A 25,529-nucleotide genomic window follows, 5' to 3' on the forward strand; every position below is an offset into this window, starting at 1 on the left:
ATTTATTCCTAGTATATGAATGAACTTTGGGAGCCCTTTCCACATAGAGGGATACTCTCTCAGACTAGACACACGGGAGAGGGCCTAGACCCTGCCCCAAATGATATGACAGACTTTAAAGATCCCCATGGAAGGCCTCACCCCCGTGGGTATCAGAAAGGGAAAGGGATAGGGGATCAGTGGGGGGCAGGGTAGGAGGGGAGAGAGAGGGAACTAGAAATGGCATGTAAAACAAGCTTGTTTCTAATTTAAATAAATAAAAAGAGAATGTATGTCTGTTTCTATTAACCCTCTCACATATGACACTCTAGTATGCTCTGACTTCATGGCTTCCTTTTGAGCCTGTGCTGCTGGAGGCTGCCACCCTCTCACCCTACAATCAGCAGTAAGTCTTCTTGTCCTTAAGGTATCATTTACTAGCCTATTTGAAAATGCCATAGCTTTCATACCATCAGCATCCTTACAGGATTTTAGGAGCCTATTAACTGTTTTAGTTCAGCTTCAACCACAACCATTGCTTCCCGTATGCATCATTTTTTTACCACCACCACCAAAAAGTTTATTGAACACTTATTAAAACAGGAAAATATAACAACAAAAAGAGTTAATCTCATCTTCAACAGTAAATTCCTGGATATATTCTCTGTAATGTCCCTTCTGGAGGTTTATGAACACAGTTAAGAATATTGGTAGGTTGTGGGGAAAAATTCAACTTTGTTTGAGGTATTTTACATAGTAATTATAAAAGGAACAAGTAGAAAATATTCCTCAATTTATTTTGAAAGAATATTAAGGTAAAATACTCTACAGAATCATGACTATTAAATAATTTTTAGGGAGCATACAGCATAGGATCTGAATCATAGAAATTACAATTTTAACTCCCCTTATACTGGTAGATAAGTACTAGAGACAAAAACTTTGTAAATTCCTAAATGTAACCTGGTACATAAACTAATAGAGAGCTGAAATATCACTGACTTTATTTTCTTCATTGTCACAGAGTGTAGAACTGCATTTTTACCATTTTTTAAAAGAAATATTTAGGATACCTTCCTGTAACTCACAATCTGGTAGCAGAGTTTCCTCATTGCTGCTTTCATCTCTTTGTTCCTGAATGTGTAGATGACTGGATTCAGAAAAGGGGTGAGAACTGCGTCAAAAATAGCAAGAAATTTGTTTAACTGTGATGAAGGGAAGGGCCAGGCGTAGAAGAAGATTAATGGTCCAAAGAATAAAACTACCACAGTCACATGAGCTGACAAAGTAGAGAGGGCCTTGGATATGCCACCTGAAGAGTGCTTCCTAACAGTTACCAAAATGAAGATATAAGAAATGATCAGTATGAAGAATGTGGCCACAGAGATGAGTCCACTGTTGGCTGTGACCATGAACTCCAACTTATTGGTCTCTGTGCAAGCAAGTTTAATGAGCTGAGGGAGATCACAGTAAAAACTGTCCAAAATATTGGGTCCACAGAAGGGCAAGTCTACAACAAAAGCTAGTTGGGCCACTGAATGGATAAGTCCCAGGATCCATGCTACTGACAAAATTAAAATGCACATTCCTGGTCTCATGATAGTCAAGTAGTGCAGAGGTTTACATATGGCTACATATCTATCAAAGGCCATCGCTGTGAGCAGCACCATTTCTGTACCTCCAATAGCATGAATAAAGAAGATCTGAGTTATACAGCCCCCAAATGAGATGGATTTGTGTTTTCTAAAAAGATCATAAATCATCTTGGGTGCTGCAACAGAGCCACCGCCCAGGTCAAGAAATGAGAGATTGGCCAGCAGGAAGTACATTGGAGAGTGCAGGTTGGAGTCAGCAGTCACAGAGAACACAATGAGGAGGTTCCCCATCAGACTTGCTGTATAGAACACTGAAGAAAAGAGGAAGAGAAGTAACTGGATTCCCCATGTATTGGAGAGTCCCAGGAACACAAATTCAGACACAACAGAATGATTGTTTCCATCCATTGCACTGGAGAACAGAGCTGTATCCAACAAAACCTGAAAAAGGCAGAGAAGAGGAAAAGCATGTTTTGTGTGAAGTTAGTAACTAGATCAGTTTCAAACTGTAAACAAAACACATTGCTACATAGAGTCATTACACCTCAACATAACTGCAGAAAATTGGCAGTCACTCCATGCCATGAACCACCACAACTATTGTCCTTTATTTCCTAACATTATCCAAATAAAGATTGTGGAATATTTAGGGATAAATATTAGAAAAGGGCCGACATTACCTTTCCTGAGATTCCTCATCTGGTGGCTGATGGAAGCAGAGGCAGACACCCACAGCTATACACTGAACTGAACTTTGGAACCCAGTTGCAGAGAGGGAGGAATGAAGATCAAAGGGGTCAGGACCATGCAGGTGAAACCCACAGAAACAGCTGGCCTGAACAAGGGAGAGCACATGGATCCTGGACTGCTGTCTGGGAGGCCAGCACGAGACTGATCCAGACCCCTGAACATGGATATCAACAAGGAGACCTCGGCAGTCTATGGGGCCTCTGGTAGTGGATCAGTATTTTTCCCTGGTGTAAGAAGTGACTTTTAGAGCCCATCCCATGTGAAGGGATGGTCTCTTGGCCTGGACACATATGGGAGGGCCCAGGCCTGGCCCAGGATGATGTGGTGGGCTTTGGGGAGCCCTGGTGGAGGACCCTACCCTCCCTGGGGAGCAGAGGAGGGAGGGGGTGGGAAACTGGTGAGGAGTAGGGGGGTGGGCAGGGAGAGGGAGAAAGGATTGACATGTGAAACAAGCTTGTTCGTAATTTGAACTAATAAAAAAATACTAGAAAAGAAAAAAATTAACTGGCCTGAAGAAAGACTATGAAAAGACTAAAGACTCACTGACAGTAATATACATGGAATAAAATATAAATGAGAAGAAACCCCTGATTTTTTTCTCCCACTTTGTTGCTCCTGTCCATGTTATCTCCCAAATACCAAGAACTTTCTGTAGATCTTCATTTTTCTTACCTCTTTGATTGCTCCACTTAGCAAAGTGGTGCAGTACTATTAATCCCATTAATGCTGTCTCATAGTTTATCTTATATAAAACCATATTCTCCTATTCCACATACATGGAGAAGATAATGTAGAAACTCTATCAGCACTCCACTTTAATAACACACTGGTGAATACAAAGGGTTACAGATCCAGGCTGTAGATGCATCAGAGTAAGAAGGTCAGAAAAGATACTTAGAATGCAGAAAAAAAATCAAGAGTTATGTGAATAATATAAAAAATTCCATTTTATAATAAAGTTCATTAAAAATTTCTATATAATTGATCCTTGAAGTTCATTTCCACACTGTTTTGTCTTTTCACACTTCAGTGCATGATAGAAAGAACACTGTATTTGGAGTGAGAGAAACGTAATCAGGTCCCAGTTCCAAGTCTCTGAGGACTCAAGAAAGTTTTTCCTTCCATCATTGCACACTTCACTCACTGCCTGCTTCCCATTTTATAGTCTGTAAAACTAAAGGGGCTGAGTGTAGATGGTAAATAATCATTCCAAATCTAATATTTGGGTTATTTTATAATATATTAGTTTGCTCTGCAATAAAACTCTTCATAATGATGGCATCCTCTTCCATTTGGGCTGCTACTCTGTCCTCTCTTGTCCCTTGTTTGTAATAATTTATAATTCATATTTCTTCCTCTAGATCATTCTACTTCTCATTCCTTTTGTTATGCAGTTAGAATGCTATTAGAAGCTCATTGTGTCACTTATCATAGCCATTTGTGATCAATGAACAGACACTTACTAGATGTCTATGCTACCCAATGTTCACAGAATTTTTTGAAGTGGTAACACATTCAGTAGTGTTTATAATAATAAATAGTGTAGATAATAGTAAAAATGTACCTTGTAAGATTTCAAAGCCAGAATGTGCTCATATAACTCTTTTGAAGTAGAAATTGTATGTGAATCAGGCTGATGAGGGTTGTGGTTTGAAGGAAATCAAAACCCATTCTGCAGTTTCAGAGATAGCTCATGTTCTGTTTCAATATAGAACTCAAAGATTTCCTGATACAGGCAAGGAATCTCTGCAGTCATCCATGGTTGATGAGTTCCCCATGACATTAGCAACCTAATCCAAAACAAAACCAGCAACAACTATGTGCATGGCACCATATTTTCTTCCACATACTATCTTGTCTGATACTTGTAACAACCACAAGAGTTGATGTTATTGCTCCTTCATGGAGGAATTAAGAACAATAGAGGAGAAGTAACATTTCAGAATAGTGAGTTGTAGGAATCCTGACAGCCTGGTCAGTTTCTTCTCTAATATGAGAAGACTCAGTCTTTTTCTCAGAATCATTCAGTTGTGTGTTGCACCTTAGTAACTGTCTGGCAGACTTACAGTGAGAGAAGGCAGGATTGAGAAGGAAGGGAGGCTGCATTCATAAGCGTCTAGATTTCTTACCTTTCTTCAGATGAATCTACAACTCACCATGGCTCTTAAAATAAACATGGAGGAGGAGTACAATCCATTTAATACCTGGAGCTCAGAATATTCTGGTTGTTTCCCGGCCATCTTTACCTGTTTCCACATGAAGACCTTTAGAGTTTCAAAGAACAGATGCAGAAAGTCAGTTCTTACCCACATTAGTAAGGCTGGCTCTTATGCTTCTAGCTCCTTCGTTTTGGAATCTGATTTTCAGAGTTAAAAAAGTAATTTAGGTTTCTGACTTGTGTCTTTCTTCTTTTCCTATTTTACTTGTTTTTGCTCTTTAACTTCAGTTTAGGAATATTTTTCTCTTGCAAGGTAATGTTTAATTAATTTCTATAGAGAAGAATAATCTATCATTAGAAAAAATCTATTCAATACTAACTAGTTGGTATATTAGATATTGTACTCTAATAGGCTGTTTCTATATTTGTCACTAGTGCTTTTAAAAGTTTATTTCCCAAGCCTTAAGCATAGTATATCTTTCCCCTGGTCAGAAGTAGCATTAGTTCATGTACTAATATCTACATGAGTGCTGCTACTGTGGGAGACACAGCTAATTGGCACCCAGAGGAGTACTGACCAAATGATACCACAGAGACTAGGGATCGCCAGTATAAACTCATTTGTGCAAGGGAATTGTTACCTGGAATCCTGGCAGGTCAATGGAGGAAGCTTTAAATAACTCACAAAGGAGGGTATGGGAAAGAGACAGAAAGGTATATGGATGTAAAACACCTAAGGTATCTGCATAATATTGTCTTGGCAGCAAATTATTGAGGTATCATGGGTTAAGCTTTCCTGTTATTTCTAGGAGACATAATATCACATCAGATTTCTTGGTCCCCTGGTTTTTACATTTCTGCCCTTCTTCCATGATGTTCTCTGAGCCTTAGGTGCAGAAGTTGTGTGGCAGATATACCAACCGGGGCTGGACTCCTTAAGATCAGTTGTGTTTTGCCATTTGGCCAGTGGTGGTTTTCTGTAATGACCTCCATCTGTTCCTTAGAGAAGAGTGCCAGGAGCCATGTCATAAGAGCAGCAGATGACAATTAATATTCAAGTTGTCAGTCCACCAGAAGAAAAACTCTCTGATAGGTAACCTCTTTAGGCAAGGCAATGAGGCTACAGACTCTACTATCTTTTGCTTCCATGTATAACTTCACATATGCTGTTGCAATTTCCCCTAGTGGCTAGGGGAAGTCCCCCACTACATGTATCATAGAGTATTTATCTCATGAATACATCGTGATATACTGGGAACTTTTATCTGTAGATTGTCTAGAGTTTGACTCCTCCTTAAGCTCTATTGTTTAATTGATATCTATAATGTCAGCTTATACAGATTTCTGATGAATAATAATGAATACAAAGAAATGGCACTTTGTTAAGGCCTATGAACTTCCCCCTAGGAGCTTTTTTAGACCACAGCTCAGGTTGATGATTAGGTAAACAGTAGAATTTTTCCCAACTTCCAGGACAGCTGTGCTTTATCAGCTTATATAAAACTTCAAAGTAGCTATAGATTAGACCAGATGCATTGCTAATGCTTTTTAAGATAAACTATTTCCAGAAAAGCAATCTTATTCACAGAGCATATAGCCAGCTGTCTGATTTGTTGAGCTAGGGTTAAAAGTGCAAAACAACTAAATTGCTGCATGGGTTTTATTTGCTTGGTTTGACTGACAACATGGGACAATAATTAATTACAGCTTTTGTTCAGAAACACCATGGGAAGAGAAGTTCTGGTTGGCCAGGCTACAAAAACAATATAACTTCATAACCCCGAGAAAGAGTTACAAGTTTCCTTTTTTAAGGTCCAAATTATACTCGGAACAGAAAATACATGTTAAGGTTTAAAATGCTCTTATTGTCACTATTGCTTGGAGAGTGTTAATTGAGCTAATATTAAAAGATTTATAGTAATCCTGGGCCTGAACCAAAGAATTTATGACACACCTCTCAGTGTAAACAGGGCACTCTCTGAGTCTGAGAATGACTGGCATTTATGATTCCTGATCACAGAATGATAGTTCAAAATGTTTATACATTCAGAAGTATAGGTAATAGTGCTTGCCCACTTTGGGATTACCTGGCCTGGGGACTGCAGGCAGGTTGATTTGCCCCTGGTGGACCAAGAAACCTGAGTCTGCTGATATCCCGGGGCCTCTCCCAATCCCACTCAGGGCAGAGGTGAGCCTGGGCCGTTGTCTCAGGCCCGACTTCAGCTTGTCCACTCTGGCATATCCTGGCCTGGGGACTGCAGGCAGGTGGACTCACTCCGAGTGAGTCACCACAAGTCTGCTGACATGCATGTGCTAGTCTCGCTCCCACCCACCTGGAGAGGGAGTGCCTCAGACCCACCTTGAGATCCTTGAGATGCATCAGAGTATTGGTCCTGCTTCCATACACCAGAAGAGAACCTTGGACTCATACCCAACAGGAGAGGAAGAGACCTCACTTGCACCCACTGGAAGAAGGGAATGGAAGATGACAATGTAAGAACACATTTCCAACAGAATAAACAATATGACACCACTAGATTCTAGGGACTCTACACCAGCAAGACCTGAACATCCCAATACAGATGAAGCAGAAGAGAATTACCTTAAAAACAACTTCATGAAGGTGATAGAGGCCTTAACAGAGGAAATGAGAAAATCTTTTAAAGAAATGGAAGAAAAGCCAACCCCCAAAATTGCAAGAAACAATTAAAACAGTGCAAGGTTTGAAAGATGAAAGAGACAATCAACCCCCCCCCCCACAGTCTGATAGAATGTTGGAATTAGAAAAGATGGGTAAACGATCAGGTGTAGGGGATGCTGTAGCCACACCTGCTTAGGGGCTGGCTACAGGTGTGCCTGACCATGCCTTCGAGGGCACGGTCAGGGTGAAGTTGAGTGAGGGACGCTTACGTGGCACTTTGTTTCAGTTTCAGTTTCATTTTTGGCTTGCTGTATTGACTGCTGTCTGCTGTCTGGCTAGGTTGCTCTGTAAGTAAGGCTTTTCCCTATTAAATTCCCTTGTATTTTTACCTGGCTCTGTATTGATAATTTCCCACATTATCTGGTTGTCAGAAGTGGGATATTGTAAACCTATGCCCCAGTTGGGGGAGCCTGTGGTTCTCACCGGGTCAGTGGCCTAGACTGTCTCCACAGGTGCTCCTGGCTCTCAGCTGACCCACCCTGCTGCACCACACAAGTGCATCCTGCTGCTGCTGAGCCTCTCAGAACTGTCTGCCCAGCTGGGAGACTTCCACAGACCTCCGCACGGTTAATGTTGCAGTTTCTAGCTTCAGGCCAGCTCAGACTGTGGCCTACTGGTGCCCTGAGGTCTCCTTCCCTAGAGCTGAGTAGGCCTCGGCTTTCATCAGGGCCTGCAGCTTCCCCTGGCCATGGCAGCCGTAAAGCTGTGCCTCATTCAGTGGTTGCAGCCGACAGGCTGTACTCTCTTAAGCTAAGCGTAGTCGCCTTTTTGATCTCTCTCCACTGCTTCCCCCATCTTGCCTGACCAATTGCTGCCAAACACTTTGCAGACTAACTGAATGCCTGTGCCACCTGCTAATCAAAGATAATTACTGCATCTGGAGTAGAATTCAGGTAAAATCATGGCGGAATATTTATCATTTGCTATAATTGGTAATATTTTTGCTTGTTACGTGAATTCAATGTTTGAGGAGGATGCTAATCTGCCAATTACCTGCCTATATGCAGTAATGGCAGTTAGCTTGCTGGTACAAATAACATTCCTAGCCAGAGTCTTCAGGAACAGGGACAAAGTTAACCTCACCACCTGCTTGCAGGAAGTAACAGCTTTACGCAATGAGGTTTGGGAGAACAGATTAGGCCAGGCCACAATTGTGTAGCAAATGGAACAGAAATTGGATGATAAGCTTGGTTCTGTGTCCAATACGCTAAAGACAGAGCTGTCTGTTACCCAAGATGAGATGCAGCATATTTATGATAAGATAAACACAGAGAGATCCTCCATGTCTGAGGCGTTAGAGGCTAGGCTGTCAGAGGACTGTGATGAACTAAAGAATATCTGTAGCCAGCTAGAAACTCAGATAGGCACTGTGACCCAGAAACTAGATGCAAAGGTGCAAAATACCCAGGATAGGGTTGAAGAATTGGACAATGCCATTCAATCAATTATTGAAGCATCTAAGGTACCAGATCACAAATTTGAATCTGAGATTCAATGTTTGGAAGATAATTTACAGAACAGGGCTGACAGATTAGATAGGTCCACACAAGATAGACTTACAAAAAATCAGGCCACAGAAGGTAAAATTAGGAGAGATTGTTATCAAACTCTTAATTCTCTTCAGAAATTATTAGGAGAAATTTCTCAATTACAGACAATTATTGGGGCAGAAGGACATGACTTAAAGCATTTAAAAATGGCCCTTAAGGTGATAAGGACCTAAACAGTCTAAGAATATTATCCGCTGAGGCAGAAAAAGAGTTGCAATGGGTAGAAAACAGAATATTGGATGTACATGTTGATTGGATAAACCTTAATTTAGACTGTATTCTGACTATCTTGCCATCCAGAGAATACCCTTCTGGGATTCTGATGCAGAGGGAAGACACCATATTGGAATGGATATTTCTGCCACATAAACAGAATAAAAAGTTAAAGACATATATAGAAAAGATTTCTGATTTGATTTTAAAGGGCAAATTAGGACTCCATCCACTGACTGGAAAAGATTCAGCAGAAATTATAGTACCTTTATCTAATGAGGAAATTTCCTCCTTGTGGAAGGATAATGAATATTGGCAAATAGCTCTTACTGAACTTTTGGGAATGATTAGCAACAATTACCCAAAACTGAGAATTAAACTCATAAAAAAGACAGTCTGGATTCTTCCACATATTATAAGACAAACTCCCATTTCTGGAGTTCTTACCTTCTACACTGATGCCAACAAATCAGGTAAGGCAGATTATAAAGCAGGTGAGGTAAGTAAAGTAGTTCAAAGTCCATATACATGTGTACAGAAGGCAAAATTACATGCAATTCTCATGGTGCTTATGGATTTTACAGAACTTCTTAATATAGTTACTGATTCTCAATATGCAAAGAGAGTCATGTTACACATTGAGACTGCAGAATTCATTCCTGATAATACAGAATTAACTTCACTGTTTATACAATTACAGGAAACAATCAGAAACAGAAGTAATCCTATATACAATACACATATCAGATCCCATACAGGTCTGCCAGGCCCACTAGCACAAGGAAATGATGAGATTGATCATTTATTAATTGGAAGTGTGCTAAAAGTCTCAGAATTTCATAAGAAACATCATGTAAATAGCAAAGCTTTGAAAAAGGACTTCTCTATCACTTGGCAACAAGCCAAGGAGATAGTGAGAAACTGTCCTACTTGTTCCTTTTATAACCAAACTCCATTGCCAACATGCTGTAATCCTAAGGGCATTCGGAGAAATGAGGTTTGGCAGATGGATGTCTTTCACTTTGCAGAGTTTGGAAATTTGAAATATGTGCATGCATCATTCTATAGACACATTCTCAGGGTTCCAATGGGCTACTGCTCTTAACTCTGAAAAAGCTGATTCTGTTATTACACACCTGCTAGAGGTGATGGCAGTTATGGGTATACCTGCACAAATAAAAACTGACAATTCTCCAGCATATGTCTCCACTAAATTAGAACAGTTTTTCAAATATTATAACATAAACCATGTCACTGGTATTCCACAAAATCCTATGGGACAAGCAGTGGTTGAGAGATCAAATAGAACACTTAAGGAGATGCTCCACAAACAATCTTGGAAGACTTGCATAGGTTGCATAATGCTTTATTAACACTAAACTTTCTTAATGCCAATGAGAAAGGACAAACATCTGCGGAAAGACACTGGACGACAGAAAAAACTGCTGCATTGAATCAGCCGGTATACTTCAAAGATGTACAAACCTCTGTATGGAAACCAGGACATGTGTTACGATGGGGTAGGGGTTTTGCATTGGTTTCCACAGGAGAAGAAAAACTTTGGATACCATCAAAGTTAATCAAGATTCGAGTTTAAAAGGAAAAACCTCTTGATGAGAAGAAATGACAGGTATTCTACTATGGTATATCTCATAAACTAAATAGAACCCTCCCAAAGGAAAGGGAAGTGTTTTGCTTTTATCTTCACAGAAAACTCATCTCCAGAAGTCAAAGGACACTGCATGGGTAGATACTTAAGAAGAGAAGGTAGTTATAACCATCAAACAAAAGGAATGTGCCATACAGTAAACTTTACAGCTGTCTCTCAAATAACTGTATTTCTTTTAATTTCCTAGTCCCTATTCAAGTAAATCAATGCTGGATTTAGAGTTGGATTTGGCTTTCCTCCTCTAAAATCCAAGCACGTTGTTTAACTAAACTTTAGTTTCTGTATTGAACCAGGAAGCCAATTGATGTAATACAGAATAAGAGAAGAAATTTGGAGACTGTCTTTGTCTTTTCTTAGCTCTTTCTTTCAAGGTGTACACTCTCTCATAATTGTTATGCTCCCATGGTTGCCTTTTCTAGTATACATACTTACATAAGCAAACATTTCTCTGATAACTGTTTATGTTTGAGTCCCACACAGCCAATGAAGACCTGCCTGACAGCAATCCCTGGACACCCCAGAAAGAAAATGGGCCACACCTCCTCAACTGCACTGGATCCAACTTTCTCCATTTCAACTGACACTCAGGCCAGAGGTTTGGGTACTGACTTCAATCAAGTTGAGAATTTCAAGCGAGATCTTCAATCAAGTGAATCCCATCTAGCATGGGCTGGATACAATACATTCAAGACTTTCACTATACTAATATTTTCTTCCTACAGGACCCCACAAGGCTATCATTGTCCCATTTTAGCAGGAAGTAACTTGGAGGATGCTACACCCCCTTTCCCCCATTGTTGTCTCTTAGGATAGTGTATATATCTAGTTAGGGATAGCTTCCTATTGTTTATGGTTGGGATTGGAAGGAGTTGTTCAGGCTTGGACACCTCTTTCAGATGACTTTAGGGTTTAGCTAAAATAGACATAGTTAGGATGTGACATAAGCAGATTGTTGTATCTTCTTATATTTCACCTTTATGATTGTTAATTTTGGATACTTTACATTATTAAGTTTTAATCCTCTTTTAGACTAAAAGGGGAATTTTAGGGGATCCTGTAGCCACACCTGCTTAGGGGCTGGCTACAGGTGTGCCTGACCATGCCTTCGAGGGCGTGGTCAGGGTGAAGTTGAGTGAGGGACGCTTACGTGGCACTTTGTTTCAGTTTCGGTTTCATCTTCGGCTTGCTGTATTGACTGCTGTCTGCTGGCTGGCTGGCTAGGTCGCTCTGTAAGTAAGGCTTTTCCCTTTTAAATTCCCTTGTATTTTTACCTGGCTCTGTATTGGTAATTTCCCACATTAATCAGGAACTACAGATGCAACCATAACCAACATAATACAAGAGATGGAAGAGAGAATCTCAGGCATTGAAGATACACTAGGAGAAATAGATTCATTGACCAAAGAAAATCTAAAGTCCAACAAATCCCTAAAACAAAATATCCAGGAAATATGGGACACCATGCAAAGGCCAAACCTAAGAATAATAGGTATAGAAGAAGGTGAAGAAACCCAACTCAAAGGTGCAGAAAATATACTCAACAAAATCATAGAAGAAAACTTTCCCAACCTAAAGAAAGACATGCCAATGAAAGTACAAGAAGCTTACAGATCACCAAATAGAATCGACCACAAAAAAGTCCCCTGGACACATAATAATCAACCCCCCAAACATACAGAATAAAGAAAAAATATTAAGAGCAGCTAAGGAAAAAGGTCAAGCAATACATAAAGGCAAATCAATCAAAATTACAACTGATTTCTCTATGGAAACTCTGAAAGCCAAAGGGCCCTGGATACCCTTTACTTTACCAAAAATAAGAGACCACGGATGCCAGCCCAGACTACTATACCAATCAAAGCTTTCAATCACTATAGATTGAGAAAACAACATATTTCACGACAAAAAACAGATTTAAAACATATATATCCACTAATCCATAACTACAGAAAGTACTGGAAGAAAATTCCAACCTAAGGACGTTAACAAAAATTCATAAAAATATAGGCAATAGATAATCTCACTTTACAAAACCAAAAGAAAAAATGGGATAAATCCACACACAATACCACCACCACCACCACCACCAAATCCAAAACAAACAAAAATTAACACTCAATGATCCTTCATTTTCCTCATGATCTTATCTCGACTATATAAAGATACAGGCTCACAGAATGGATATGAAGGCAGAATCCATTCTTTTGCTGCATACAAGAAACACACCTCAACTCAAAGACAGACATTACCTCTGAGTAAAGGGTTAGGATAAGCTTTTCCAACCATATGGACCCAAGAAACAAGTTTATGTAGCTATCCTAATATCTAACAAAGTAGACTTTATATTAAAATCAATCAAAAGAGATGAAGAAGGTCATTTCATATTTATCACAGGAAAAATCCATCAGGAAGAAGTCTCAATTCTGAACATCTATGCCCCAAATACAAAGACACCCCCATTTATAAAAGAAACATTATTAAAACTCAAATCACACACAAGACTTCACACTGTTATAGTGGGAGACTTCAACACCCCACTCTCACCAATAGACAGGACTACCAGACAGAAACTTAGCAAAGAAACTAACAGAAGTTATGACCCAATTGGGTTTAACAGACATTTATAGAACATTCCATCCAAATGCAAAAGAATATATCTTCTCAGTGCCATAAGGAACCTTATGTAAAATTGACCACATACTTGGCAACATAGTAAATCTCAACAGGTACAAAAAATTGTAATAATCCCCAGTATCTTAACAGACCACCATGCTTTAAAGTTAGAATTCAACAGCAATACACATTGCAGAAAACCTACAAACTCATGGAAAATGAACAATAGGCAATTGCAACATTCCTGGGTAAAGGAAGAAACAAAGAAAGAAATTAAAGACTTCCTACAATTCAATGAAAAGGAAGACACAACATACCCAAACTTATGGGACACTTTGAAAGCAGTACTAAGAGGAAAGTTCATAGCACTAAGTGCCCATATGAAGAAACTGGAGAATAGTCACACTAGAGAATTAACAGCACAACTAAAAGCTGTAGAACAAAGGAAGCAAACTCACTCCAGAGGAGTATATGCCAGGAAATAGTCAAACTGAGGGCTGAAATCAATAAAGTAGAATCAAAGAAAATAATACAAAGAATCAGTGTAACTAATAATTGGTTCTTTGAGAAAAATCAATGAGATTGTCAAACCTTTATCCAAACTAACCAAAAAGCAGAGGGAGAACATACAAATTAACAAAATTGGAAATAAAAAGGGGGAAATAACAACGCGCATTGAGGAAATCCAGAGAATCTTCAGTCATACTTTGAAAACCTGTACTATACAAAATTCAAAAATTAAAAGGAAATGGACAATTTTCTGGATAGATATCACTTACCAAAATTAAATCAAGAACAGATATACAATTTAAACAGACCTATAACCCCTAATGAAATAGAAGCAGTCATCAAAATCTCCCAAGCAAATAAAGCCCAGGTCCAGACAGTTTCAGTACAGAATAATACCAGAAATTCAAAGAAAAGAAAGTATCAATATTCCTCAAATTGTTCTACACAATAGAACCAGAAAGGTCACTGCCAAACACTTCTTATGAGGATACAATTACCTTGGTACCCAAGCCACACAAAGACACAAGTAAGAAGGAGAACTACAGACCAATATCCCTAATGAACATTGTTGTGAAAATGCTCAATAAAATATTGGCAAATCGAATCCAAGAATACAGCAGAGAAATCATCCATCATTAGCAAGTAGGCTTCATCCCAGGGATGCAGAGATGGTTCAACATATGAAAATCTATCAGTGTAATCCACCATATAAACAAACTGAAAAAGAAAAAACCACATGATCATCTCACTAGATGTGAAAAAGCCTTTGACAAAATCCAACACCCCTTCATGATAAAGATCTTGAAGAGATCAGGGATAACAGGAACATACCTGAGCATAATAAAAGGAATAAACAGTAAACTAATAGTCAACAGCAAACTAAATGAAGAGAATCTCAAAGCAATTCCTCTAAAATCAGGAACAAGACAAGGCTGTCCACTCTTTCAATATCTCTACAATATTGTACTTGAAGTTCTAGCTAAAGCAATAAGACAACAAAAGGAGATCAAGGGGGATACAAATTGGTAAGGAAGAAGTCAAAATTCACTATTTGCAGATGATATGATAGTCTACATAAGTGACCCGAAATACTCTACCAGGGAACTTCTACAGCTGATAAACACCTTCAGCAAGGTGGCAGGATACAAGATTAACTAAAAAAATCAGTAGCCCTACTATATACAGATGATTAATAGGCGGAGAAAGAAACCAGAGAAATATAACCCTTCACAATAGCCGTGAACAACATATAATATCTTGGGGTAGCCCTAACCAAACAAGTGAAACACCTGTATTGCAAGAACTTTGAGTCTTTAAAGAAAGAAATTAAAGAAGATACCAGAAAATGGAAAGATCTCCCATGCTCTTGGATAGATAGGATCAACAATAGTAAAAATGGTAATTTTGCCAGTAGTAATCTACAGATTCAATGCAATCAAAATTCCAGCACAATTCTTCACAGACCTTGAAAGAAAAATACTCAACTTTATATGGAAAAACAAAAGACCCAGGATAGCCAAAACAATCCTGTATAATAAAGGAATTTCTGGAGGCATCACCATCCTTGACTTCAACTCTATTTTAGAGTTATAATCCTAAAAACAGCTTGATATTGCTACCAATGGAATCGAATTGAAAACTCTGATATTAACCCACTAACCTAAAAACACCTGTTTTTGACAAAGAAGCTAAAATTATACAATGGAAAAAAGTAAGCATCTTCAACAAATGGGGCTGGCATAACTGGATGCTGGCATGTAGATTACTGCAGATAAGTCCATATCTATCACCATGAACAAAACTTAAGTCCAAAGGGATCAATGACCTCAACAGAAATCCAGGCACACTGAACCTCTTAAAAGAGAAAGTAGTAAGTATCTTTGAAAAAATTGGTACAGGAGACCATTTCCTGAACATAACACCAGTAGCACAGACGCTGTGATCAACAATTTATAAATGGGACCTCTTGAAACTTAGAAGCTTCTGTAAAGCAAAGGACACAGTGAACAGGACAAAATGGCAGCCTACAGACTGGGAAAAGATATTCACCAACCCACATCTGTCAGAGGGCTGATCTCCAAAATTTACAAAGAACACAAGAAACTAGTCTCCAAAACACCAACTAATCCAATTAAACAGTGGGGTACAGAGAGAATTCTCAATAGAGGAGTCTAAAATGCCTGGTAGACACTTAAAATGCTCAACATCCTTAGCCATCCATATATGGATTTTTGACATAGACCAAAGGATTACGTGCCTACAATCCATAGTGCCAGAGAAGCTAGGAAACAAGGAGGATCCTAAGAGAGATATACACGGTCTCCTGGAGAAGGGGAAAGGGACAAGATCTTCTGAGAAAATTGGGAGCATGAGGGGGGGGATGGGAAGGGAGCTAGAAGAAAGAGAAGGGGAGAAGAGGAGGGGAGAGGAGGACATAAGAGAACAGGAAGGTTGAGTCTGGGGAAGAATAGAGGAGAGCAAGATAAGAGATACCATAATAGAGGGAGCCATCATAGGTTATTTTTTTTTATCATTTTTTATTTGAATTAGAAACAAGATTGATTTACATGACAATACCAGTTCCCATCTCCCTCCCTTCCTCCCCTACCACCACCCAACTAAAACACTATCACATACCCTTTCTTCTATTTTTCACCTGACTCAACCTTTCTGCTCCTTCATGACCTCTGCATCCTTCCTCTTTTCCATTCTCATTCTCATAGCTCCCTCCCTCCTCTTCCCATGCTCTCAATTTGCTCAGGGGATCGTGACGCTTTCCCCTTCTCCAGGGATCAATGTTTGTCTCTTTTAGGGTCCTTCTTGTTTACTAGTTTCTCTGGCAGTGTGAATTGTAGGCTGGTAATCCTTTACTCTATGTCTAAAATCCACATAAGAGTGAGTACATATCATATTTGTCTTTTTGTGATTGGGTTACCTCTCTCAGAATGGTTTCTTCTAGTTCCATCCATTTTCCTGCAAATTTCAAGATTCCATTGTTTTTTTCCCCTGAGTAGTACTCTATTGTGTAAATGTACCACATTTTCTCTATTCATTCTTCAGTTGAGGGGCATCTAGGTTGCTTCCAGGTTCTGACTATTAAAAATAATGCTGCTATGAACATAGTTGGACAGATGTCCTTCTTGTATGAATGTGCTTCTTTTGTGTTTATGCCTAGGAGTGGAATTGCTGGATCTTGTGGTAGACTGATTCCCATTTTCTTGAGGAGTCACCATACTGATTTCCAAAGTGGCTGTGCAAGTTGGCACTCCCACCAGCAGTGGAGGAGTGTTCCCCTTTCTCCACATCCTCTACAGCATAAACTGTCATTGGTGCTTTTGATTTTAGCCATTCTGACAGGAGTAAGATGGTATCTCAAGAGTTGTTTTGATTTATATGCCATCATAGGTTTAAAGAGAAATCTGGCACTAGGGAAATGTCCAAAGGTTGACACCAACTAACAATCTAAGCAATAGTGGAGAGGCTACCTTAAATGCCCTTCCCTGATAATGAGATTGATGACTACCTTATATGCCATCCTAGAGCCTTCATTCAGTAGCTGATGGAAACAGAAACAGACACCCACTGCTGAACACTGAAGTGAACTCCTGGAATCCAGTTACAGAGAGGGAGGATTGTTGAGCAATGGTGTCAAGATCAGGCTGGTGAAACCCACAGAAACAGCTAACCTGAACATGGGGGAGCTTACGGACCCCTGACTGATAGCTGGGAAACCAGGATAAGACTGATCCAGACCCCTGAAAATGGGTGTCATTGAGGTAGCCTTGGTCATCTATGGGGCCTCTGGTAGTGGATCAGTATTCTTAGTATATGAATGAAATTTGGGTGCCCATTCCACATAGAGGAATACTCTCTCAGCCTAAACACATGGGGGCTGGTCTAGGCCCTGCTCCAGTGATATGACAGACTTTGAAGATATCCCCTGGAAGGCCTTACCCTCCCTAGGGAGGAGAAAGGGGTTGGGTTGGGAGGTGAGGGTAGCATGGGAGGAGCGGAGGAAGAGGGATCTGGGAATGACCTGTAAAAGAAGCTTGTTTCTAATAAAAAAAGCAAAGCAGAGTGTTAAGCACATTATAATTTTTATATTGCCTGAAAGATTTTTCTGGGGCATATAACCAGTAATGGAAAGAATAGAGAGTTAGAAAGGAAAGCATCAAGAGTGAGAGAATTAGAAGGGAAACATGAAGACCAAAGGTAGACTTTAAGGAAAACATCAAGAATGAGAGAACTAGGAGGAGTCCATTAGGAGAGTTAGAAAGAGAAGGAAAACATGAGGACAGATAGAAGGAACATTTCTGGATAGAGATAAAAAAGACCACAGAACACAGAGTGAAGAATACAGAAGAATAGAGAAGGAAACCATCAAGAGAATGTGTGTCTTTGTCTCTTAACTTTCTCACATATAAAAGTTTAGTATGCCCACACTTTGTAGTTTCCCTTTGAGCCTGTGCTGCTGCAAGCTGCCCACCCTCTCACCCTGCAATCAGCAGTAAGTCTTCTTGTCCTTAGTGTCTCATTTACTAGTCTGTTTGAAATTGTCATAGCTTTCACCCCATCATCATCTTTACAGGATTCTAGGAGCCTATTTACTATTTTAGTTCAGCTGCAACCACAGCCATTGCTTCCTGTATGCATCATTTTTAACACAATCACCAAAAAGTTTATTGAACACTTATTAAAATGGGAAAATATAAGAACAAAAAAGTTATACTCATCTTCAACAGTGAATACCTGGACATATTCTCTGTAAGGTCCCTCTTGGAGGTTTAAGAACAATATAACTGCTAGGTTGTTGGGAAAAATTCAACTTTGTTTTGAGGTATTTTACGTAGTAATTATAAAAGGAACAAGTAGAAAACATTCCTTAATTTATTTTGAAAGAATATCAAGGTAAAATACTTTACAGAATCATGACTATTAAATAATTTATGGGAGCAAACAGCATAGGATCTGAATCATAGAAATTCCAATTTTAACACCCCTTATGCTGGTTGATAAGTACTAGAGACAAAAACTTTGTAAATTCCTAGCTGTAATCTCGTACATAAACTAATAGAGAGCTGAAATATCACTGACTTTATTTTCCTCATTGTCATAGAATGTAGAGTTGCATTTTTATTGTTTTTTACAAAAGTATCTAGGATACCTTCCTGTAACTCACAATCTGGTAGCAGAGCTTCTTCATTGCTGCTTTCATCTCTTTGTTTCTGAATGTGTAGATGACTGGATTCAGAAAAGGGGTGACGACTGCGTCAAAAATAGCAAGGAATTTGTCCCAGTGTGATGAAGGAAAGGGCCAGGTGTAGAAGAAGATTAATGGTCCAAAGAATAAAACTACCACAGTCACATGAGCTGACAAAGTAGAGAGGGCCTTGGATATGCCACCTGAAGAGTGCTTCCTAACAGTTACTAAAATGAAGATATAAGAAATAATCAGTATGAAGAAGGAACCCACAGACATGAGTCCACTGTTGGCTGTGACCATGAACTCCAACTTATTGGTCTCTGTGCAAGCAAGTTTAATGAGCTGAGGGAGATCACAGTAAAAACTGTCCAAAATATTGGGTCCACAGAAGGGCAAGTCTACAACAAAAGCTAGTTGGGCCACTGAATGGATAAGTCCCAGGATCCATGCTACTGACAAAATTAAAATGCACATTCCTGGTCTCATGATAGTCAAGTAGTGCAGAGGTTTACATATGGCTACATATCTATCAAAGGCCATCGCTGTGAGCAGCACCATTTCTGTACCTCCAAAAGTATGAATAAAGAAGACCTGAGTTATACAGCCCCCAAATGAGATGGATTTGTGTTTTCTAAAAAGATCATAAATCATCTTGGGTGCTGTAACAGAGCCACAGCCCAGGTCAAGAAATGAGAGATTGGCCAGCAGGAAGTACATTGGGGAGTGCAGGTTGGAGTCAGCAGTCACAGAGAACACAATGAGGAGGTTCCCCATCAGACTTGCTGTATAGAACACTGAAGAAAAGAGGAAGAGAAGTAACTGGATTCCCCATGTATTGGAGAGTCCCAGGAATACAAATTCAGACACAACAGAATGATTGTTTCCATCCATTGCACTGGAGAACAGAGCTGTATCCAACAAAACCTGAAAAAGGCAGAGAAGAGGAAAAGCATGTTTTGTGTGAAGTTAGTAACTACATCAGTTTCAAACTGTAAACAAAACACATTGCTACATAGAGTCATTACACCTCAACATAACTGCAGAAAATTAGCAGTCACTCCATGCCATGTACCACCACAACTATTGTCCTTTATTTCCTAACATTATCCAAATAAAGATTGTGGAATATTTAGGGATAAGTATTAGAAAAGAAAAAAATGACTGGCCTGTAGAAAGACTGTGAAAAGACTAAAGACTCACTGACAATAGTATACATGGAATAAAATATTTTTTGTTGTGAGCCTTGTCTTAAACAGCTGAGCCATCTCTCTAGCCCTACATGGAATAAAATATAAATGAGAAGAAACCCTCAATTTTTTCTCCTAGTTTGTTGCTCCGGTCCATGGTGTCTCCCAAACATTAAGAACTTTCTGTTGATCTTCGTTTTTCTTACCTCTTTGATTGCTCCAATTATCAAAGTGGTGCATTACTATTACTCCCATTAATGCTGCCTCATAGTTTGTCTTATATTAAACCATATCCACCTTTTCCATACACATGGAGAAGATAATATAGGAACTCTAACAGCACTCCACTTTAATAATATCTAGGGAGTACAAATGGTTACAAGTCCAATTTGTAGATGCATCAGATTAAGAAGGTCTGAAAAGATAGAATGCAGAAAAAAATCATGAGTTAATATACATACAATTCCATCTTATAATGAAGTTCATTAAAATTTCTACATCCTTGAAGTTCATTTCCATACTGCTTTGTCTTTTCACACTTCATTGCATGATAGAAAGAACACTCTATTTGGAGTGAGAAAAATATAATCAGGTCCCAGTCCCAAGTGTCTGAGAAGTGAAGAAAGGTTTTTCTTCCACCATTCCACACTTCACTTAAGCCTGCTTCCCATTTTTTAGTCTGTAAAACTAAAGGGATGGAATGTACATGGTAAATAATCATTCCAAATCTAATATTTTGGTTATTTTATAATGTAATACTAGTTTCCTATGCAATAATACTCTTCCCAATGATGGCCTCCTCTTTCCTTTGGGCTGCTGTTATGTCCACTCTTGTCCCTTGTTTATAATAATTTATAATTTATATTCTATAGAAGACCTTTCTCCAGATCAATCTACTTCTCATTCCTTTTGTTATGCGGTTAGAATGCCATTAGAAACTCACTGTGTCACTTATCATAGCCATTTGTGATCAATGGACAGACACTTACTAGATGTCTATGCTACTCAATGTTCACAGAATTTATTGAAGTGGTAACACATTCAGTAGTGCTTATTCTATGTTAGCACACACAATGTAAATAACAGTAAAAATGTACCTTGTTCATTTTCCAAGCAAGAATGTGCTCTCATAACTCTTTTGAAGTAGAAATGCATGTGAGTCAGGCTGATGAGGGTTGTGGTCTGAAGGAAATCAGAAACCCTGTTGCAGTTTCAGAGATAGCTCATGTTCTGTTTCAATATAGAACTCACATCCGAGCTCAAAGATTTCCTGATACAGGCAAGGAATCTCTGCAGTCGTCCATGGTTGATGGGTTCTCCATGACAATAACAGCCCAATCCAAAACAAAACCAGCAACAACTATGTGCATGGCACCATTTTTTCTTCCACACACTATCTTGTCTGATACTTGTAACAACCACAAGAGTTGATGTTATTGCTCCTTCATGGAGGAATTAAGAACAATAGAGGAGAAGTAACATTTCAGAACAGTGAGTTGTAGGAATCCTGACAGTCTGGTCAATTTCTTCTCCAATACATACAGGAGACTTGGCCTTTTTCTCATGACCATTCTGTTGTGTGTTGTACCTTAGTGGCTTTCTGGCAACCTTATAGTGACTCACAGTGTTCATGGGTGATCTAAATAAGAGAGGACAGGCCTGAGAGAGAAGGCAGGCTGCATTCATAAGTCTAGTTCTTAGCTTTCTTCAAATGCACCTATAACTCACCATGGCTCTTAAAATAAACACGGAGAAGGTGAGCAATCCATTTAATACCCGGAGCTCAGAACATCCTGGCTGTTTCTAAGCCATCCTTACCTGTTTTCACATGAAGACCTTTAGCGTCTCAAAGAACAGATGCAGAAAATTAGTTCTTACCCACACTTGCAAGGCTGCCTCCTATACTTTTAGCTCCTTGGTTTTGGATCTGAAATGTAGAGTTAAAAAAAGTAATTTAAGTTTCTGACCTTGTGTCTTTCTTCTTTTCCTTAGGTTACTTGTTTTTGTTCTTTAACCTCTGTTTAGGAATTTTTTCGCCTGCAAGATAATGTTTAATTGATTTCTATAGACAATAATCTATCATTAGAAAAATCTATTCAATACTAACTGGTTGGGATATTAGATATTGAATTCTAATAGGCAGTTTCTATATTTGTCACTAGTGCTTTTAAAAGTTTATTTCCCAAGTCTTAAGCATAGTATACCTTTCCCCTGGTCAGAAGTAGCATTAGTTCATGTACTAATATCTACATGAATGCTGCTACTGTGGGAGACACAGCTAATTGGCACCCAGAGGAGTATTGACTAAATGATACCACAGAGACTTTGGATTGCCAATATGAAGTTATTTGTGCAAGGGAATTGTTGCCTGGAATCCTGGCAGGTCAATGGAGGAAGCTTTAAATAAGTAACACAGGAGGGTATGGGAGAGAGACAGAAAGATGTATGCATGTAAAATACCTAAGGTATCTGCATAATATTGTCTTGGCAGCAATATTATTGAGGTATCATGGGTTAAGCTTTCCTGTTATTTCTAGGAGACTTAATATCACACCAGATTTCTTGGTCCCCTAGTTTTTAAAAGAATTCTGCCTTTCTTCCATGACGTTCTGTGAGCCTTAGGTACACAAGTTGTGTTGCAGATAGAACAACTGGGGCTGGGCTCCTCACCATTAGTTGTTCTTTGCATTTTGGCCAGTGGTGACTTTCTGTGATGATCTCCATCTGTTCCTTAGAGAAGAGCGCCAGGAACAGCAGATGGCAATTAATATTCAAGGTATCAGTCCACCAGAAGAAAAACTCTCTGATAGGTAACCTCTTTAGGCAAGGCCATGAGGCTACAGACTCTTGAATATCCTTTGCTACCATGTATTTATGTCATGAATACATTCTGATCTACAGTACGTTTTCATCTGTGTATTTTCTAGAGGGTGACTCTTCCTTCAGCTGTATTGTTTAATTGATATCTATAATGTATCAGATATCAAAATTCTGATGAATACAAAGAAATGCTACTTTGTCAAGGCCTATGAACTTTCCCCATGAGGAGTTTTAGACCACAGCTCAGGTTGATGATTGGGAAAACAGTAGAGTTTTCCCCAACTGCAAGGACAGCTGTGCTTTATAAGCTTACATAAAACTTCAAAGTTGACTTCTGCCTGAACCCCTCCCCCCCAGACAAGAGTGGACCTGCCCAGACTAGAAGGCCCACTCTGAGTCTGGACACACCTTACCTCAGTCCACTCTCTGCCCTCTGTCCTGCTGAGGGTGCCCGAGCCTAAGGTGAGTCTGGGCGCTGCTCTGCCCTCCCCCTAACCTCCCCCATCATCACCTGCTTCTGCCTGAGCCCACCTGGACAAGAGTGGACCTGCCCAGACTAGAAGGCCCACTCTGAGTCTGGACACACCTCACCCCTGTCTACACTCTGCCCTCTGTCCTTGGTGGGCGCCCGAACCTCAGGTGAGTCTGGGCACTGCTCTGGCCCTCCCCCACCCAAAACTCCCACATCAACCCCTGCTAACTTCTGCCTGAAACACCCCTCCCAAGAGTGGACTTGCCCAGACTGGAAGGCCCACCCTGAGTCTGAACACACCTCACCCCAGTTCACTCTACACCCTCTGTCCTGCTGAGGGTGCCAGAGCCTCAGGTGAGTCTGGGCACTGCTCTGCCACCCCCAAACTCCCACTTCAACCCCTGCTTGCTTCTGCCTGAGCCCACCCGGCCAAGAGTGGACCTCCCCAGTCTGGGAAGATCCACCCTGAGTCCAGATACACCCCACCATTGTCCACCTACTACCCTCTTCAATCCTGCTGCTGCCAGAGGCTGAGCCCTCCACCAGCCACCTGAGAGAGAGAGAGAGGGACCCCCACCTGCACTCACTGGAAAAAGGGATGGGAAGAAGACAGAGTAATAACACCTTCAACAACAGAAAAACCAATATGACACCACCAGAATCCAGGGACTCCACACCAGCAAGATCTGAAAAGCCCAACATAGAGGATGAAGAAGAGATGGATCTCAAAAAGTATCTTAGGAAGATGATAGAGTCCTTTAAATAGGAAACAAGAAAATCCCTTACAGAAATAGAAGAAAAATCAAGCAAAAAATTACATGAGATGGAGGAAAAGACAAACCAAAAAATTTAAGAAGTAAACAAATCTCTTAACGAATCAAAAGAAAGCCAAGAAAAAACAACCAAACAAGTGAAGGAAGCACTCGAAACAGTTCAAGGTATGAAAGCTGAAATAGAAACAATAAAGAAAACACAGAATGAGGTGATGCTGGAAATAGAAAGGCTGGATAAACCATCAGGAACTAAAGACGTGAGTATAACCAATAAAACACAAGAGATGGAAGAGAGAATCTCAGTTGTTGTAGACTCTCTAGAGGATATACATTCATCAACCAAAGAAAATCTCAAGGCCAACAAATCCTTAACACAAAATATCCAGGAAATATGGGACACCGTGAAAAGGCCGAACCTAAGAATAATAGGTATAGAAGAAGGTGAAGAAATACAGCTCAAAGGTACAGAAAACATATGCAACCAAATCATCGAAGAAAACTTCGCCGACCTACAGAAGGATATGCCTATGAAAGTACAAGAAGCTTACAGAACACCAAACAGATGGGACCACAAAAAAGTCCCCTCAACACATAATAATCAAAACACCAAACCTTCAGAATAAAGAGAAAATATTAAGAGCAGCAAAGGAAAAGGGCCAAGTAATATATAAAGACAGACCTATCAGAATCACACCCGACTTCTCAATGGAAACTTTGAAAACCAGAAGGTCCTAGAAAGGTATCCTACAAACACTAAGGGAGCATGGATGCCAACCCAGACTACTGTATATAGCAAAACTTTCAATCACAATAGATGGAGAAAACAAGATATTCCATGACAAAACCAGACTTAAACAATACATATCCACAAATCCAGCACTACAGAAAGTTCTAGAAGAAAAACTCCAACCCAACGAAGATAACTACATTCGAAAAAATATAGGCAATCCAATTCTACCAAACACGAAAAGAAACAGGAGGGCGAAATTCACACACAATGACACTACCAACAATAAATCTAAAACAAACAAGAACAAACAATCACTGGACATTAATATCCCTCAATGTCAATGGTCTTAAACTGCCCATAAAAAGATACAGGCTAACAGAATGGATATGAAGACAGAATCCATCCTTTTGCTGTATACAAGAAACACACCTCAACTTCAAAGACAGGTATTACCTTAGAGTAAAGGGTTGGGAAAAGGTTTTCCAATCAAATGGGCCCAAGAAACAAGCTGGTGTAGCAATCCTAATATCTAACAAATTAGACTTCAAATTAAAATCAATCAAAAGAGATGAAGAAGGACATTTCATACTCGTCACAGGAAAAGTC

At 39.6% G+C, this 25,529-nt stretch overlaps 2 protein-coding genes across 2 annotated transcripts; both read right to left on the minus strand.

Annotated features, from left to right (window-relative positions):
- Window positions 1–1,043: 1,043 nt before the first annotated feature.
- Window positions 1,044–1,982, minus strand: LOC100770256 (olfactory receptor 4F3/4F16/4F29). Its single transcript, XM_027420999.1, has one exon. It carries the CDS (start codon window positions 1,980–1,982, stop codon window positions 1,044–1,046), a length of 939 nt encoding a protein of 312 aa, XP_027276800.1.
- A 16,911-nt stretch (window positions 1,983–18,893) lies between these two features.
- On the minus strand, window positions 18,894–19,832 carry LOC100769971 (olfactory receptor 4F15-like). The gene has a single exon (XM_027421000.1). The coding sequence runs from the start codon at window positions 19,830–19,832 to the stop codon at window positions 18,894–18,896; it is 939 nt and encodes a 312-aa protein (XP_027276801.1).
- Window positions 19,833–25,529: the final 5,697 nt, after the last annotated feature.

The sequence above is a fragment of the Cricetulus griseus genome, chromosome 6 (genome assembly GCF_003668045.3).
Source record: "Cricetulus griseus strain 17A/GY chromosome 6, alternate assembly CriGri-PICRH-1.0, whole genome shotgun sequence".
Classification (NCBI taxonomy): domain Eukaryota; kingdom Metazoa; phylum Chordata; class Mammalia; order Rodentia; family Cricetidae; genus Cricetulus; species Cricetulus griseus.